The sequence below is a fragment of the Pteropus vampyrus genome, unplaced genomic scaffold (assembly GCF_000151845.1).
Source record: "Pteropus vampyrus isolate Shadow unplaced genomic scaffold, Pvam_2.0 Scaffold98, whole genome shotgun sequence".
Taxonomy (NCBI): Eukaryota; Metazoa; Chordata; class Mammalia; order Chiroptera; family Pteropodidae; genus Pteropus; species Pteropus vampyrus.
In genome coordinates, this window is record NW_011888879.1 from 5,739,053 (window position 1) to 5,754,623 (window position 15,571).

General features: G+C 38.9%; 1 protein-coding gene across 2 annotated transcripts in view; it reads right to left on the reverse strand.

Moving 5' to 3' along the window:
* Nucleotides 1-15,571, reverse strand: part of RGL1 (ral guanine nucleotide dissociation stimulator like 1) — a 216,200-nt gene that overhangs the window by 146,419 nt on the left and 54,210 nt on the right. For both annotated transcript variants that reach the window (XM_023533244.1, XM_011364549.2), the window contains exon 2: nt 1,358-1,521. In XM_023533244.1, the coding sequence (XP_023389012.1) occupies nt 1,358-1,489 (132 nt within the window). In that variant the 5' untranslated portion in view covers nt 1,490-1,521. The remainder of the gene's footprint in view (nt 1-1,357; nt 1,522-15,571) is intronic.

Sequence of the window (15,571 nt, forward strand, 5' to 3'; positions counted from 1 at the left end):
CGCATGTCTGACAGAGCAGTATTTCTACAACACTTATCTGACCATGTCACTACCCCTGCCTAAAACCCTGGATTGACTCCTCAAGGCCCACAGGAGAATTTCTGCTATAGTTAGAGCTTCAAAAAGCAAATTCTAAAGGAAAAAAGAAAAACTATCTCAGATGGAGTTGAGATGCAAAAACAATTGATGAGCAAAGAATGGCATTCTATTTTATACCAACTAGACTGGAAAAATTAGAAATCTGAAAATTCCAAAAATTGAAAAGGATGTAGAATAAGAAAAGCTTTATGCACTGCTGAAGGGAGTATAAATTGGTACCTCTTTGAAAAATATGGCAATAATTTGCAAAACAGAACTTGCACATATGCAACTCAAAAATACACATAATAGGTATTAATCTAGAAAAACTCTTACACATGGGACACTCTTACACTGGGGTACAAGACATGTATAAGTATGTTCATACTGGCATTGCTCATAATGGCAAAAGAAACCAGTAAATAATTGAGATGCCCACCAACATAACTGTGAATAAATAAATCCTGGTATAATTAATGTAGTAATTAATGGATTACTATTATATGTATTAATGGGGCTGAATCTGAAAAACCCTAGAAACATATTAAGTGAAAAAATTGAGATCTGGACTCCAAACACAGGCGCTGTGAGGACCTGGTACAATAATTTCTGATGGCGGTGTCTTTTTCTCTTTACAGAAGAGAAAGACATGTGACTGGGCTTAGCAGTGAGCCCCTCTCTCCCACGATTTTGTATCTCTTAAGCAGAGAAATGTGAGAATAAGAAAAGGGTGGGGAGCAGTGTAGGATTTATACCAGGGGTAGTGCTTTAAGCAGTTCCTACTAACTTGGTTCATATTCTATTTCTAAGCCTAGTTTTCCAAACTGCTCATCAATTCCGTGAGCCTCCCGACATCCTCCAATAATTTCTCATCTTCCTTAAATTAGTCAGAGTCCATTCTGTTGCTTGCAGCCATAGAGCCCTAACTGATACACTTAGCCTGATACTGTCAAACGATGAATTTATGTAATTCCATTTGTTATGATCGATCCTTAGTTATCAACTTTCTAACCATGATTTGATTTCCCATTTAAATCTGGTAGGATTCTACAAGGAGAATGTTAACTTGTATATTTTAAGCCTCAGCTGTCAGTGCTACCTCTTTTGGCTGAATCACTGTGGAGTTATCAATGTCCAAGGGACACACCCCTGACTTATTGTTCTCCATCATGGTTGTGCCTATGGCCCCTGAATAAAAACTTCCCGAGCTGGCCTGTGGTGCTGGCTACACAAAGAAAATCCATCACTGCACCAACTGTGTCATTTAGAGTAGTCTTACCTCCTCTGTCTTTAAAACTTCCCATATTCGAGCATGATCTTCCACCAGCCAGTGTCCTGTGCTTTCCACCTTGGTGGAAAGTTTGAATTTAGACACCACTTGAGTAGGCTCTCCCACAGGTTTCCCCTCCATCTTGAAAGAGCCAGGCAGGATGCATTACGGATCTGTGTGAAAGAATAAGGTGTGAACCAGGTTAAAACATTACATAACATACAATACAACTCAACACCAAAAAAAACAAACAATCCAGTTAAACAATGGGCAGAAGACCTGAGCAGATACTTCTCCAAAGAGGAAATACTGATGGCCAATAGGCATATGAAAAGATGTTCAAGGTCACGAATCATCAGAGAAATGCAAATTAAAACCACAATGAGATATCACCTCACACCTGTCAGCATGGCTATCATCAATAAATCAAGAAACAACAAGTGTGAGGGAGGATGTGGAGAAAAGGGAACTCTCATACACTGCTGGTGGGGTTGCAAATTGGTACAGCCACTATGGAAAACAGTCAGGAGGTTTCTCGAAAAATTAAAAATGGATCTACCTTTTGAGCCAGCAATTGCACTTGTGAGTATTTATCCAAAGAAAATCAAAACAATAATTCATAAAGATCTATGCACCCCTATGCTCATGGCAGCACAATTTACTATAGCCAAGATATGGAAGCAACCTAAATGCCCATCCACAGACAATTGGATAAAGAAGTTATGGTTCATATATACAATGGAATATTACTCAGCCATTAAAAAAATGAAATCCCACCATTTGCAATGACATGGATGGACCTAGAGGTTATTACTCTGAGTGAAGTAATTCGGAGAAAGGTAAATACCATATGATTTCACTTATATGCAGAATCTAAGGAATAAAAAGAACAAACTAATCAAAAACAGACTCGCAAATATAGAGGACAATCTGGTCATGGACAGAGGGGAGGGTTTGGGGGGCTGGGAGAAAGGGGCGAAGGGTTAAAGAAGTACAAATTAGTAGTTGATAGATGGTCACGGGGATGGGGAGCACGGCATAGGGAATACAGTCAGCATTAATGCAATGGCAAGGCGGAGAGCCAGAGGAGAGAAAGAGCAATTAGGGGGATCATTTTATAAACTGTATAAATGTCTAACCAATGTACTATATACTTGAAACTAATAAAAGAATTTTTTTAAATTATATAATATAAAAAGAGATATGAAAGCAAATTATCATGCTTGATTTGTGAGTAATGAGACCACTGAAGACAGTACCAAAATAGGCATTAACTTTTATGGCCACTTTTTATATTTTAAATATCCATTGTTGGTATTTTAACCCAGGCTTCTGGAGTTAGAAACTCACTTCTATAATGGACAAACGTTATAAATTTTAAAGCAAAATAAAAAACATCCTTTGCCTGTTATATCTGCTTGTCGCTTTGCTCTGGCCCCCTTAAGAGGAGAGATGGAAATGGGAGTGTGTAATACAAGCCTGAGTGATGTTATATTTCCACACCAGGCTGTGCATGTAGAAGGAGCACGGGCTGTGTCGTCAGGAGTTTTACTCTTCAAACATCTATTGAGCGCTTGTTTACATGAGGCTCCATGCCGGGCGTATGCAAATAATTCAGAAGTCTGGTTCTTAACCTTAAGAAGCTTAGTGTCTCAGGGCAGAAAGGGTTATAAACAAACAATGGCAGTATAGTGTGTTATAGTATGGTGTATGAAATGCTACAGTTCCTGACGTAATGGAAGCACAAAGGAAGATTCTCTTCGATATTTATTGTCACTTTCATCAGCAGTTGCTGTAAAGACAATTTCAAAAATTGATACCTATTCTATGAAGTCTCCCTCCCTGATATCTTTCTGTCTGCCACTGACTTCTTTAGAATCACACCACGCCTGCTTGCCACCGTACTGTCTGAAGGCATCTCCTTGCCTCCACTCAAGTCCCCCTGAATCTATCCTTCTCGGGGTAATTTTTCTTTTTCTTTTTTAATTTTTTATTTTTATTATTTTTTCTTTTTTTAATTAAGTTTATTAGGGTAACATTGGTTAATACAGTTGTATAATTTTCAGGTGTACATTATAATTTGACATCTATATATTCTATTGTGTAATTACCACCCAAAGTCCAGTTTCCTTCAGCTACCATATATTTGATCCCCTTTACCCACTTCTGCCTCTCCTTACTCCCCTATGTTTGACCCCCTTTACCCGTCTACCTCTACCCTCCTCCCCCACTCCCTACCCTCTGGCAACCACTAGTCCATTGTCAATGTACATGAGTCTCTGTTTGTTTGTCCTGTTCATTTGTTGCTTTTAGGTTTATATCCCACATATAAGTGATATCATGTGATTTTCAACCTTTTCTGTCTGGCTTATTTCGCTTAGCATGATTATCTCGAGGTCCATCCATGTTGTCGCAAATGGCAGTATATCATCTCTTCTTATGGCTCAGGGTAATTTTTCTTAAAAAGCCAAACTGATAATGATGTTCTACCTATCTGAAACTTTTCCCAGAGAATAAAATCCAAGCTCCGTAATGTGGCTTCCAAAACCCCTTGTGCCTGACTTTCTCGACCTCCCTTCTCCCAGCATGCCCTGATACCTTCTCAGCCACTCTGTTTCAGCCATCTGGAAGAACTTATGGGTCTCAAATATATCCAGTACCTTTTGCCTTTGTTCATGACACCTCCCCTCCACCCCGGCTCCAAAAGAATAAAACCTCTCCTTTGTTAATCTCTACATATACATTCTATCTGGTGACATGACAGAAATCTGTATCTTTATTTACATATACACTTTATTATATGTATTTGCTTTCAACTTTATTTCCACCTTCTGGCCTTTTAAGCATCTTAACACTAGACATGGTGTCATATACACAAAATCAATACTAAATAAATGTTTGATGATTTGGTTAATTCGGTAAATCATGAGAATCCAGTGAAAAGGACGTAGCAGATCTAATATATTCAAATAACAGATGTAAAGGTCAAGTTACCTCTTTAACTTTTTTACTGACTTGGTGGGCCGTAAGCTCCTCATAAGAAAAGGCCAAGTTCAACATTCATCATGGACCTCCAAGCAGTTAATACTGCAAGCTGCAATTGCTCATTAGTTAACAACGGACTAATTTTCATGGAAATGTCTTCAAGAAATTGAGCACTTCTACAAAGAGCAGGTCTTCTGCTCACATAACCTACTGCTTAAATACAAGTAAATGGAAATCGGCATTGATAAGCCAGGCAGCAGTGGTAAGTCCGAGGACTTGAGGAAAGGGTGTTCTGCTGCAGAGTGACTTCTTCGCCTCACATGTCACCTGTAAGCATGGAGAGCAAGCCATCTGCTTGAAGAGAGTAGCGATGAAAAAACTACTAACCTAAACCATTTCACAGTACTAAGAAACCTGGAGTACTTAGTACATTCCCACTAGGAACCCAGAAACAGAACCTTTATACTTAATGAACAAAGTTTTTCTGAGTGGACATGCTAATAAATGATGCTGACACATATATGCAAGAAAATAAACAAAGCAGAGTCATATGGAGGTTTCAGCCTCACCCCTCTCCCCCAAAAAAGAAATTAAAATAAACAAGCAAAATGGAAAAAGGCCAGATTAGTAGGGAAGGAAATTCCATTGTTGTTATTTGAGATAACACTGTAAACAACAAATAATAAATCAAAACAAAGTGGAAAAACTACATAAAATGTTTTTGGCTGTATCCTCTGTATATCATAGAGACATAACAGGATATAATATACAGACTACAAAATCTCAGGGTGAACAATGGGACATCTTTAAGCCTAATGCACCCCAGCAACCCCATAGCTCTCACTCAAGTGTCTGCCCACAGCTGCTTTCCCATCTCCGCAGTGTGGGTGAAAGCTGGCAAATTTTCAGTGTTGGAGACTGAACTCTACTGCATACTAACTTCCCACAGATTGTTCCTTACTCTGTTTGGAAAGACGTAACTCTGAGTTTTAAACCATTACAAAGCACTTGAGAACTAAGGATGGATGCAGAGAGGCAGCCAGCTCTTATGAGGCTCTTCAAGCATTTTGAGATCCTCCACCCTATTTGAGATTTGAGACCTTTTCACCCATCCTCACTCAGTACATCTCCTCACTCTCTCTCTCTCACACACACACACAAATGACCATATATGTGATACATATTGAGTTCCCGTTGCATACCAGCCACTGTGCTACGTATTTTCCACGTTGTCTCTAATCTATACAATAACCCTGCAAGGTAGATGTCACCATTTTACAGCAATGAACGATTAGAGTAAGTAACCTTAATTACAGTGCTAGGAAGTCATGAAGTTCCCAAGTTCATGCTCTCTCTCATAGTGGTTCTGAAGACCTTCACCCCAACCCCCACCCCACCACTAGCCTAATGAGACCTCTCCCTCATGCGCTTGTCCCATGGACAGAGTTAAGGTGTCAATGTCTTAGCCAACTGGCACAACAGTGCCCCTTTGAGAGAAAGTCATTTCTGATGAGTGTGTAGATAAGAGTAGAATACAAAGAAGAAGGGAAATCTTTTTTTTTTTCTCCCATCTCAACTTCCGACCCAGGCGAGCTTCCTGAGTATGACCTGTGCAGTCACTTGGGGCCCTGAGCTCAAAGGGGCCCTATGCTTGGTTGAATGCCCTGCGGTCACTGTCATGAAATTCATAACTTAAAAAAAAAAAAATGGGGGGGAGAATGGGGAAGCGGGGAGGTAGATGGGGGAAAATTTAAATAATTTCTTCAATTAAAATTAATTAATTAATTAGAAATAAATAAATAAAAGTAATTGAGGTGATTAAAAAAAAAAGAAAGAAAAAGAAAACGTGGCCCTGTGTTTTCATTTTGCACTGGGCCCCACATATCATATAGCCAATCCGGCTTCTTCCTCTTCACATCTAAAGTTCCACCTCATACCTTCTTTAAACAATTCATACATTGTAGGTTTCCTATCTATTTCCCTAAAAAGAGCTAGAAGTCTATCTAGTGGAGCCATTTTTTTACTAGAACTAAAACCAGAGGCATATGTAGACCTTCTCTACCTCTGATATGCTGCATGTCTCAGAGTTCAACTATTACTTTTTTCCTGAAAACATATGGTCAAGGCCTATAAGCCAACTTCTATTCAAATACCACTAATATGAGTTTATTAAACAGACAAGATGAAAGTACTATAAACCTTAAAGGTAGAACCTTCCATTCTACTTGATAATTGGTCTAAAATATCATAAGCCTATGAGCTCTTTTGGAAATCAGTTTTGAAGAACTGTCATCCTAAAACACCTGATACCCAAAGCAGAATCTTTTTTTTTTTTTTAAACCGCTGGATGGTTAGATTATCTTTAAGTTGGAGGAGGGGTAGGGAAAGGAAGCTGTATGTATATAAAGGCAAATACCTGATCAAAGAACATAGAAGCAAAATTTTGCTCAAAATTTTGAAAAGAAAATTGCTCGAGAACTGTTTTTTCTAATTGTAAAGGAGTTGTGATTAGTGACTATCTCTACTGCATAAAACAGAAGTAAAACCAGGAAGACAATTCTGAGGGAATGGAAGAAAGGTTCTTGTGCTTGACACTGAGAAACAGTTTGCAGATGAGAAAAGCCATATAAGGGTTTTTGAAGTCCCTTTGCCTTCAAATCCTAGAGCCCTAACACTCCCACCAAAGCTGAAAGATTTTTCATTAATATTTTTTAAGTTAGGTAAAACACAAAAACCATTCTAGTCAATATTTATAAATCTTAGCTGTCTTATAAGAAATTGATAACAGAAATTGGTGATATTAATTTTATTATGATTATAGAAATAACTGAAAATTTATGATTATCAATGGGAAAGTATATATTTCCTTAAATAAATTTATATCTTTAAAATTTGTGTTTTTAAAGTCAGTATTTTTCTTTTTAAAATATTTACTACACTATGCTTATGATATAATATATATAATATATAATGACAGCATTTCTCCCATTCCTTCAAAACTAATTATCGACTAGCAGTCATAACATTTTTTATGGTCATAACAAAGGAGTGAGTTGACAGCTTCATATCCTAAATGATCGTTAAATACCAAAAATAAACAAGAAGATGCTCAGGGGCTAATCATAAAAACGTTAAGTATTAAGTGACAATCTAAGAACACAAAAAATTTGTCAATACTAGTGTCCGTTCTTGCCATTTGATAAAAATTATCCATAACTCCCATGAATATTTTTGAAACATACTTTCAAAATAAGTGCTAGGGCACAATATCACTGAAATCTGGATTTATCGTAGTAATATCCTTGCTGGATTTTGTTTGATAAATCAATTTGTACTTTATTGAATGTGGCTCTCCTTCCTATGATAGTAAATAATATATGACATTCCCCTAAATCATTATCATTTTTTTCCTCTCTCTCCTCTTACATATTTTTAAGAGGAAAAAAATGTTTTAATATTCAGAACCTTACTGAAATGATTTGGTGTTTGTTGTCTTTATCTGGTAGGCCATGCTTTTCTTCTGCCCCTACAGATTCTATCACATGTATTAATAATACAATATTTCCGCTTTATTCCCTTTATGCACATAAATTTGCTTCTGCCTGAAGAAATTGTTTTTAACTCAACTCAGATTTCTTCCAATCTTAAAAACGTCTGGCATTTGCCCTGTTCCAGTATCTTCCTGTGATGACTGGTCTTCCTGCCATTTCTTTCCTCCTACCTTCTTTCAACCTCATTCTTCCTCCTAATAAGCTGAGGTCCTGTCCAGACAAGACAGGTTTCTTTATGTTTATCTCCTATTATCTTCGACTCTTCCACCTACAAGTCTATCTATCAAGAACAGCCTTTGCATTTACACAAAGGCTCAGAATTGCACAGTACAAAAAGCACTGAAATTCCAGTCGGAAGACTGGGTTCAAATCACGAGGCAACAGTAAATTCTCTACGTAACCCTTGAGCAAACCAGTTCGTTTCTTTTGGCCTCGGTTTCCTCATCTTAATATGAATAGATAGTCTGCAAGACTGCCGAGACCGCTTACAAGTTTAAAATAAAGCATTTAACCTCTATCTAAATGAAGAAAGCAAAACTAAGATGCACTGAATTATTTTTCCAGTAGAACCGAGGGATTTACACTACTAAACAAGCAGTGATTCACAAAGAACGTTCTGATTTCTGTCTCATATACCGTATTTATTCCCACATTATGCATTATTTAAAAGTCAAACAGTATGGTATTATACTAGCCCCTTGGTATGCATGGATATAACATCTGAGTTATGACTATTCGGGAATAATGTAAAATTCTGACATGTAAGCAACTGTAAGTTTGTGAAGCTGGTGCTCGGTGTGCTCACCCATCCTTAGCATCCAAATCCTGGTTCAGTGGTGGGCTGCTCTAATCATAATTATGGTATTTGCAAATTGGGGGATCCAAGAAGGTCTTAAGATACAACCTTCCCAATTGTGGGGGTGCATCATAGTGGCCTCACAAATGTATTCCTTTCGGAAAAAAAAGCGACAAAAGCAGCTGTCCAGAATCAAGGATTCTTGTGCAGAAATAGAGTGGGACACAGACAGACATCAGATGGGAAGGACTTCAGGAAGCCATGGCACGGAGAGATTCTTAGTGCCGGGCAGTCCTAGTGCCGGGAAAGGTGGCACGTCACATCTTCCACAGCAATACTAAATGACAGTTGCTTCCATTTGTTTTTTAAAAAAAAGCTCACTTTAAAAAAAAAAATTATCTGTTCTTTCCACTAAAAAAAAAAAAAACCTCACTGCCATAAGAGATTAAGCATTTACCATTATGATGTATTTTGGAACAAATGTCAACTGTTGGGTAACCGTTTTCGAAGGAATTTTAATTACGTCCTATCTTACCCTGTACTGAGCGAGGTTGCGCAATGGCGTCTGCGGAGTCAGAAGTGACTTTCTAAGTGCAACTGTCTCCTGTTCAATGTAAAAAATCAAAGAAGTGCAAGGCGTCCCGCTTCATTCGAGTTGGTATTTTAAGGGCTGTCCTACTACACTTCAGACTTTGTGTACTTTCCTCCCTTGCTGATAGCATTTGGCAGAAGTTTTTAATAATAATTCCAAAGAAGAAAAACCAGACTGGGTGTGTGCTACCCCCGTGAACCTCCCCGGAGAAACGCTGCTCTTTGCTCAGCAATCCGTGCTCGGCACAGAGAGCCGAGGCAAGGAAAATAGCTGGGCTCCTTTCTGGAAACAAATCTGCAAAACAGACGTGCGGGAGGCAGAGGGTACTTGACCACGAGGAGACTGAGGGCACAACGAATCCTTCGGCGCTCTCACAGACAGAGAATTCTAAGGGACTCAATTTTTTGCAGCCTGCATTTTTATGATGATAAAAAAGCTCGGCAATTATGTCACTTAAAAGCGTAAAATGAGATGAAACTGTAAATCACGTGACTGTCCCAGACTCAAATGTTGTGCAATTCTGTGGACTCCAGTTCCATCTGGCTGAATGAGGGCAAAATGCAAAACCCATTAAGGGAGCATCATCCACTTCAGTAGCTACAGGAGAATTTTTATCTTCGAGGTGAAGGAAGTCGAGCTGATTCAGGTCGGAACCATCGTTTAGGTCCCAACAATAACAACCGCAAGACCGAACACACGCCCCACCCACCACAGTGAATTCAGCACTCGCCAGTGCCAGGCTCAGGAGAAGCTCTAGTCAGGTGACATTACAGGACAGGCCCTAGAGTCAGGCCTCCCTGACCCCGGAGTTACTATGCCCTCACCACTACACTATACTGTTCTATCTTATCGTCAAATGTTCTACTTACAAAACAGCATCATGTCAACACTGAAAAAATCTGAATTTCCACGAATCTGAGATCTTAAAAGGATTCAGAGGTGAACTTCTCATGGGAGAAATGCAAAAATATGAAAACGTCAGGTGCAGGGAAGGGAATCTGCTGAGTTTAACAACTAACACACAAAATCGTTTTTAAATAACTTCCAAAGAGATTGGCCTTTCCACATGTCAGGCTAAAGAGCAGTCTGTTCGCAATCTTCTAATTTACTGAAAACAGAAGTCGAATCTATTTAATTACAGTCACTTTACTAGGCCATAGGATAATGGCACATCCCAATGGGGGAAAACCTCTTTCAGGAAAACACTTCTGGGAGAAGCATGTATGGTGAGCTGGCGCGAAGCCAACCCTTATCCTGTCTCTTTAAGCAGCGAGGAAACCATAATTTCTATATATACCATGCATTCTTAATTATAATTCTTTTCATTAGATCAGATAACATCTTGCTCCACAAGGAGGACTCTAATTAGTTTCATACAGTAATGATTAAATCTCGTTGGTATTGCTGAATACCCAGACACCAATTTGCTAGACTAACTAGGTGCCGGGAGCTTTATATTCAGAGCAGTATCTCCATTGCCATCTAACTATGGTGTTCTTTCCCTTATCTTGACCTCTGAAATAGAAACAAATGTCCATGTGGTGCTAGCTAGGGTCAAAGGAATGGGTGCGGGAGGGATCTGTGTTGCCTTGTACTAACACAGTTCTGCCACTGGCTCACGGGTTTTACCCTCTTCTCAGCTCTTTTAATCTGCAGCTGTGATATAACATGGCAAACGCATCCCTTGTGGGATCGAAAACTCAATGACCCGCTGTGTCTTCAGAACGCTGAGAGACAATAAAATCAAGGAGAAACCACGAGAGATGCTTTCCTGACCCTAAATCTTGCATAGATCATGTGGGCTTATCCCCTAGAGACTTGTGTGCCTAGAGCAAACACATCAAAAAGTCAAAGCCATATTTTATGGGATTCTAAAAAACTCTCCCGAAAGCTCAAGCCCACCATAGCATAATGACATTTTCATCAGTAAATGCAGTAATATTGGTCATGTTCCACATATACTGGAAAAAAGACACAATCATTATTTTCAGTGATTTTCAATGTTTCAGCTGTTTTCAAAGTCTTTTAGTGAACTCTATAAAGACACTCCAACTCCTTTTTTTTTATTTCTTCTATTTTTTTCCCCTCACGTCAAGCTCTGTAGGGTGTACCAAGAGAATGTGTCTTGCATTCATGCGTCTATTGGATGACAGGCAGCTACTGAATTTACCCTCCATAGTCCATTAAAGATAGAACCCTCACATTATTTTGGAGTTGAACCAAAAGATCATAAGCTGAAATGAGGCAACTGAAAACTAAATTTTGTTCTCAAGTCTCAAACAGGTTTCCAAAACATATTTGAAAACTGCTTTGCGTAGCAACAGAGTCAGGAGTGTTTTCAACTCAGCCTGTGGGGAGAATCTTGCTGGGATGTATTAAATAGTTACTGAATTAGAACCTACTTTTTCTTTAAAATTGCAAATATTCCTAGCAGGGCCAAGCCTGGATTTCTCATCAGGCTTTCAGAATAGTGCCAACGAGCCGTCACAGTCTTTTCAAAGGCTGTATTAAATGACTTGTGTACGTCTGCAGCGTTTCTATGTTTGATCCTAGATTATGTTTTCACTAAGGTTAAGGGTTACAGTTTTGACAGATGTGTCTGTGGTCTAATTGGCCCATTTTATCTGCCCTTTTCCCACACACATTTAGTATTTGATACCCAAATTTGTGAAATATCTCAGTTTTGATACCAACAAATGAAGGATGGAAGAAATGTAGCGCCTGAGTACTCGGTTGGGTGTCAGCTTTAGTTTCAGAGTCGGTGTGAAATCCATGGCAGCATCTGTCTGAGGGGAAATAGGATCCTTTCATTCTGTGTCACCATTTCATTCCAACTGGGTCATAGTTTTTCTTTTATTTTTCCTTAAGCTTTTACAGGACTTTCCGCTTTCTCCTTTTTTTTTTTTTTTCCTTGCCACAGCTTGACCTTGCTATTTGCAATAAACCAAAGACGAAGCTGAAGGAGACTGTGTCTCTGGAGTCAGATCTCTCAGCACAACAGTAATTATGCAAATACACAAGTTAGCATCCCTGACTTTCTAGCTGAGGGGGTCGATGGGCCAATCTGATTAATTGCTAAGAGATGGCGAGCTTCCTGGTAATGACAGTTAGTTTGCTTAAACCCCAACCACCCCATGCTATGCACAAGAGGGCAGGGGAAGTCTCTAAAATTTTACTTAGCTGTAGCCTAATCATTGTGCCAGGTGCATAAGAGGCAGGGAGAAATAAAAATAAATGAGCATATGTTCTCACTGGGAGGACATATTAATCCAAATCATGGATTAATTCAAATCATGATTAATCCAAATCATGATTAATCCAAATCACTAGGATGTTCACAATCATATGAGGAGTGGGATCTATTTCAAAATTATAGGGTATATTTCACAGATACATTTCAGAACGATAGGATAAGTATTAGAAGAAAAATACGCACGAGTGCATTACATGGAAAACACTGGGACGTCTTAATTTGCCATTCAGATGACACTGAAACTCAGAGAAGTTAAGTAAATTGCCCAAGATCACACAGCAGAATGAGAACTTGAAAACAGTCTGTGCGACTCACAACAAGGCTTCCCTTTCTAATCTGTCGTGGCCTTTCAAATTTTTCAAAGAATTGCAGCCATGTTAATTTCTGGCTTTGTAACTTTAATGCTTAAAGAAAAATACTAACTCTTTGCACTCAAGTAGCGGGGGAAAGGCCAAGAGGGTTATATGAAATTTGTGCTTCCCCATCTGTGCTTCCTCATCTAGCAAAGCCAAGAGTCAGCTTCTTCCTATCTCCCTCGTGTTCCATGTTGCCAGCTCCTTCGCATTCTCTGGAACCTATCTCGTTTCCCCAGCTTGGCCATCCAGACTTAAATAAACAATTATTCCACTATTTTTTATAAAGTGGCAGAAAACAGAAGCAAAAAATGGACATCGTCGGTCATTTCTTATTCACATATGTAAATTCGTGCTACAAAAGTATGGTGATCTGTGTAAGTCTAATTATTTTTTTAAGACTTTCTCTAAAACAGCATATGGAACCTATTACAGTACTCACTGATCCCTCCCTTTGCTTCTGCTCTGGGGGGGGTGATGGGTTGATGATTTACAGCTCTGGTGAGTGAAGTCTTGGGTTCATTGCTCCTATTTGATGGTGGTTGACACTGATTCTAGATACCAGCGAGATTTAATTGTTTATTGTGGACTGAAAAATGATTTACATACTAGTGAAGCTTAAGCTCAGAATCACGATTTCCATCCATTTCGTTACTTCAGTCTGGACAAAAAGAAAGTGTAGGGTTTTATTTTTTTATTCTTTTGTGTGTCCTGAAAAGGAATTCCAAGCTAGTGACTTTATAAGTATAACATCGTGAAAAGGATGAAGTACAGTGAAATCAGGTCCAAATAATTTTGAGGTCTTACCTGAGAAATAAGCACATTGATTAAGTCAGCCTAGAAATCTGTCAACAGGCTGCCTGGGTGAAGGTTGATTAAATCTCTCTCCCTCTCTGTTTCCTTGCCACAGACCTCCAAAGTTGTTTAGATTCTACTCCAGTTCCTCCTGGACCAATTAGTCAAAAATAAATTCTGTATTCTCCAAATTAAAATCTGGCAACACTAGCTTTCCATGTATAACAGGCTGTCATAGCTGGTCTCACATAACCAAAAAGGAAATTGCAATAGAAAGGCAGGACTTTGGGTACACTCAGGCAACACGTTAGCAGTGACATCAATTTTAAATGTAAGAGTCTCTGGTGCTTCATTTGGAGCCACTGAGCCGACCTAACACACTCACTCTCCTTTTTTCCATCACTATCTTAGGGAGCAGAGGTAGGAAAATGAGCTAAATTCCTTCGTGATTCTCTCTGCCGGGCCAGACCATGTAGCTTAGAGCTTCTAGCAGGACTTCTCTTGGTCTTAGCTAGTTTTTAAGGGGGGAGTTGCTTTGTATCACAGCCAAATTTTGTCCCAAAATAGTTAAATCTTGCTTCATTTGAATTATAATGACCTTCTGGGGCAATGCACCACAGATGTTAAGAAAGTTTCAGAAATATTGCTCATGGTGAATAATGACTTCCAGGAAAAACAAAAACAAAAACAAACAAACAAACAAAAAATAGCAAGGATCTGGAAAGAAAGTCATCCTCCATATTATCGCTAGAGTAGTTTTCCTAAAAACTTTTTTTTTCCCCCCATGGAAACTGTCTCGCTTAGGAACCTACAATAGAAACACCACCACATGATAGAGTTCGAGGTTCTTGAAACAGTTTGCCATGGTCTGGCTGTATCTTGACCTTCAAGCTATGTTTCCCCTCTGGCCTACACCAGTTCCTCTACTCAATTCCATCACTGAACTTCCCACTGTTCTCCAAACAGTGCCCCTTGTGCCTGTGTTTATGTGGTTACTACTACTCAGAACACTCTTCCACTCTCTTCTCTGTCTTTGTTACAGCAGCTTAGTCTCTGTCCTCCCTAATAGAACAGCTTTCACTTATTCAGCATATACCTGCCTGGTGCTGTGATATACTGTCTCTTAGCACCCTATTTTGATTCTCATTTGACAGAGAGAGTAAGGAACAGAGCCAGGATTCCAATCTGTGTCTGTCTGGTTCCAAAGTATATGATTTTAACCAATGGGCATTAAACTTAAAGCAAATGCAAATGTCACTTCCTCCATCCCAAAGCCATCAGAGAGGGTTAATTACTCTCCAGGTGTAAGCTGTTCATACATCTATCACAGCATCTATAATACTGTATTTTAGTTTGCATCCTAGATGACCGAGAGCTCTTAGGGGTCAAGAACTATTTGTATTCCCCTTTATATGGTAGCTACTTAGCCCATGCTGACACATAGAAGGTACAAATAAATATTTGTTGAATAAATCAATTTACAAATCTTCTTTTCCTCTTCATTACTTACTTTTATTCCTCAACTCACTATGCCTCATCACAGCTTAAATATAAATGCAAGTCACAGGAATATCTGGCATAGTGCTCAATACAGAACAGGCTTTATACAATGGAGAAATTGTCAACACCTTTATAAAGTTCTCCTACACTGACTCCAAACCCTCTCCCTCAAAAATAGAGCAACTACTACACACAAGGACAATTTTAATGAGGTTTAATTTACCTATCTCACATTAAGGGTATATTCTATTACTTTTGATATGTTATCCACACTAAAATCAAAGTATAGAACATTTTCATCATCCTAAAACATCATCCCCTTATGCCTCTTCCTAGGTGATCTCACCCTGTTACTGTACCCATGCAACCACAGATGTGCTTTCTGTAAATACATGGCA